At 61.2% G+C, this 2,677-nt stretch overlaps 2 protein-coding genes across 6 annotated transcripts in view; one reads left to right on the plus strand and one right to left on the minus strand.

Annotated features, from left to right (window-relative positions):
- SDHAF2 (succinate dehydrogenase complex assembly factor 2) overlaps positions 1-1,636 on the minus strand; it is a 2,105-nt gene extending 469 nt beyond the window's left edge. The window contains exons 1-3 of the mRNA XM_027669236.1: positions 1,548-1,636; positions 574-782; positions 216-325 (exon numbers count right to left, since the gene is read on the minus strand). Coding sequence (XP_027525037.1) covers positions 216-325; positions 574-782; positions 1,548-1,562 — 334 coding nt within the window. The 5' untranslated portion in view covers positions 1,563-1,636. The remainder of the gene's footprint in view (positions 1-215; positions 326-573; positions 783-1,547) is intronic.
- CPSF7 (cleavage and polyadenylation specific factor 7) overlaps positions 1-2,677 on the plus strand; it is a 12,043-nt gene that overhangs the window by 186 nt on the left and 9,180 nt on the right. For 3 of the 5 annotated variants that reach the window (XM_027669216.1, XM_027669215.1, XM_027669217.1), the window contains exon 1: positions 1,650-1,684. The exons of 1 other annotated variant lie outside the window; for it this stretch is intronic. The gene's annotated coding sequence lies outside the window, so the exon portion shown is untranslated. Of the gene's footprint in view, positions 1-1,649; positions 1,685-1,715; positions 1,858-2,677 lie in introns of those variants that run through there. One more of the 5 variants, XM_027669219.1, reaches the window with a different exon arrangement.

Below are 2,677 nucleotides of genomic sequence, written 5' to 3' on the forward strand. Positions count from 1 at the left end.
AGTGTTCCAGTGACCCATCTCCATCTCCAAGGGGTCCATCCCAGTGTTCTGGGGACCCATCCTGGTCTTCCAGGGGCCCATCCCAGTGTTCCAGTGACCCATCTCCATCTCCAAGGGGTCCATTTCAGTGTCCTGGGGACCCATCCTGATCTCCCAGAGGCCATCCCGGTGTCCCAGGGCCCATCCCAGTGTCCCAAGGGGGTGTCCCCACGCACCAGTTGCCCAGTAATAGATGTCCCAGTCGTTACTGGGCTCGTTGATGAGCCGGTCGTAGCGGTTCAGCTGCTCCTCGCTCATCCTGCCCAAGTTTTCCTTGGCAAAGAGGCTGGAAAAGGGATGGATACAGGTGGGAGATGGGAGAAGACGTCCCCACGCATCCCAGGATTTACACACATCCTCCGAAGGATTTTGGCTCCGCTCCATCCACCCTGCTGGATCCTGAACCAGCAGAGCCCTTGGGATGGTTTATCCCATGGATTTTGGCTGTGCAGTCCCTCACTAAAGCCCTCCCCACAGCTCTCGGGGCTCTTCCCTGTTAATGCTCCCCCGGGACACGCCTGGAGCCGATCCCACCTGAGCAGGATGCAGTTTTCCAGCATCCCCCTTTTCCTGCTCTCGTAGAGCAGCCGGGCCCTCTTGGTGTCCAGCGGCTCCTCGGGACGCTCCTGCCAGGGGGGCAGCGGGATCTCCAGCACATCCTTCCCGGAATCCGGGGGGGAATCCCCGCGGTATCCACGCCGGGGGATCACCGGCACCGCCAGCTGCCGGTGCAGGGAGCGGAGCTGGGAACAGGGAATGCCCAGGGATGTCAGGGCTGGGACCCCCCCAAATCCTGCAGGACACGATTCCCAATCCCAAACCACCCCCAGACTCTGCTGCTCCCAAACTCCCCCCGGGGCAGCCACATCCCATAACACCTTCTCACACCCTGCTGCCCCCAATCCCTTATCCCAAAAGTCTCCCAAATCCCCTTTTTCCCCATTTTCCCCCAGACCCCCCTTTTCCCACTCTTCTCCCACCTTCCCTCCCAGACCCTCCTTTTTCCCTCCTTTCCTTCTCTTTCCCTTTTTTTTCCCCCTTTCCCACTTTTCCCCCTTTTCCCCCTTCTCCTCCAAATCCCTATTCCCTCCTTCCCCCTTCTCCTTCCCTCCTTTTCCCCCTTCTCCCCCTGCTTTCCACCTTCCCTTTTTCCTCCTTTACACCCCATTCCCCCCGTTTCCCCTTCTTTTCCCCTTTCCCTTTGTCCCCCTTTCCCCCCACTTCCTCTTTTCTCTGCTTTTCCCTTCCCTTGCCCCCCCTTTTTCCCCCCTTACCCCCAAATCCTCTTTTCCTCTCCTTTTCCCCCTTTCCCTCTCTCCCTTCTTGTCCTGTTACGCCCCTTTTCCCCTTCCCCCCCCCACATCCTTTCATCCTCCTTTCTTCCCCTCTCCCTCCCCTTTTCCCGCTTCTCCTCCCCTTTTCCGTTCCCTTTCCCTGCCCTTTTTCCCCACGCCTTTCCCCTCTTTTCCCCCCCGTTTCCCCTCCCCTCTCCCCCCCATTCCCCCCACCCTGGCCGCCGCCATGTTGCCCGTGGCCGCTCTGGCCCCGCCCCCCGACTCTACGGGCCTGGGGGTGTGTGGGCGTGGCTTTACCGGAAGTGGGCGTGTCCTGTGCAGGAAGTGGGCGGGGCGCGGCGGCGCTGGCGGTGAGCGCGGGCGGCGCGCGCGGGGCCGGGAACGGGGGGTCGGGGGGGGGCGAAGGGGGGGGGGTGAGGTCGCGACCTATCGCGACATATCGCGACTCGCCGCCCCCTCCCATCGCGTCCTCCCTTCCCGAACTCCCCCCCTTGGATCGGGCTCCGCCGCTCCGCGGGGCCGCGTATGGCGGGGACGGGCCGGGGGGCCGGCGAGGGGGGGGGGCGAGGGGAGGCGGTGGGATTTGGGGGGGGGAGAACGGGGAATTTGGGGGGGAAAGGGGGTTTAGGGGGAAAAGGGGGATTTGGGGACACAGGGGATTTGGGGAGAAAACAGGGAATTTGAAGAGACAGAGGGAATTTGGGGGGAAGAAGGAATTTAGGGGATTTGGAGGGGAAAGGGGATTGAGGGGGAAACAGGGAATTTGGAGGGACGGAGTTTTGGGGGACAGAGGGAATTTGGGGGGGGCTGGATTTGGGGGAAGAGGAATTTCGGGGCAACACAGGGATTTGGGGTGAAGAGGGGATTTGGGGGGACAGAGGATTTGGAGGGAAAGAAGGAATTTGAGGGGGACACCAGGATTTGGGGGGAAGAGGGAATTGGAAGGAGACAGAGGGGTTTGGGGGGATGGGGTCTGTGGGGGAAAGAGGGTTTGGAGGCACAGGGGGGGTTTGGGAGGAAGAGGAATTTGAGGAGTACACAGGGATTTGGGGGGGAACAGGGATTTGGGGGGAAAAGGGAATTGGGGAGTAAGAGGGGATTTGGGGGCAAAGTGGGGATTTGGGGGGGACACGGGGGTTTGAGGGACAGAGGAGATTTAGGGGGGAAGAGTTTGGGGAGGCAGGGATTTGGTGGGAAAAGGGGCTTTGGGGTGATACAGGGATTTGGGGGAAAAGGTGGAATTTTGGGGGCAGGAGGGATTTAGAGGAGAAACAGGGAATTTGTGGGGGCACATCCAACACACTCCCAAGGCCTCGCTGACTCACACCCCCCCCCCCCCCCCC

The sequence above is a fragment of the Corapipo altera genome, unplaced genomic scaffold (genome assembly GCF_003945725.1).
Source record: "Corapipo altera isolate COAL_440 unplaced genomic scaffold, ASM394572v1 218, whole genome shotgun sequence".
Classification (NCBI taxonomy): Eukaryota; Metazoa; Chordata; class Aves; order Passeriformes; family Pipridae; genus Corapipo; species Corapipo altera.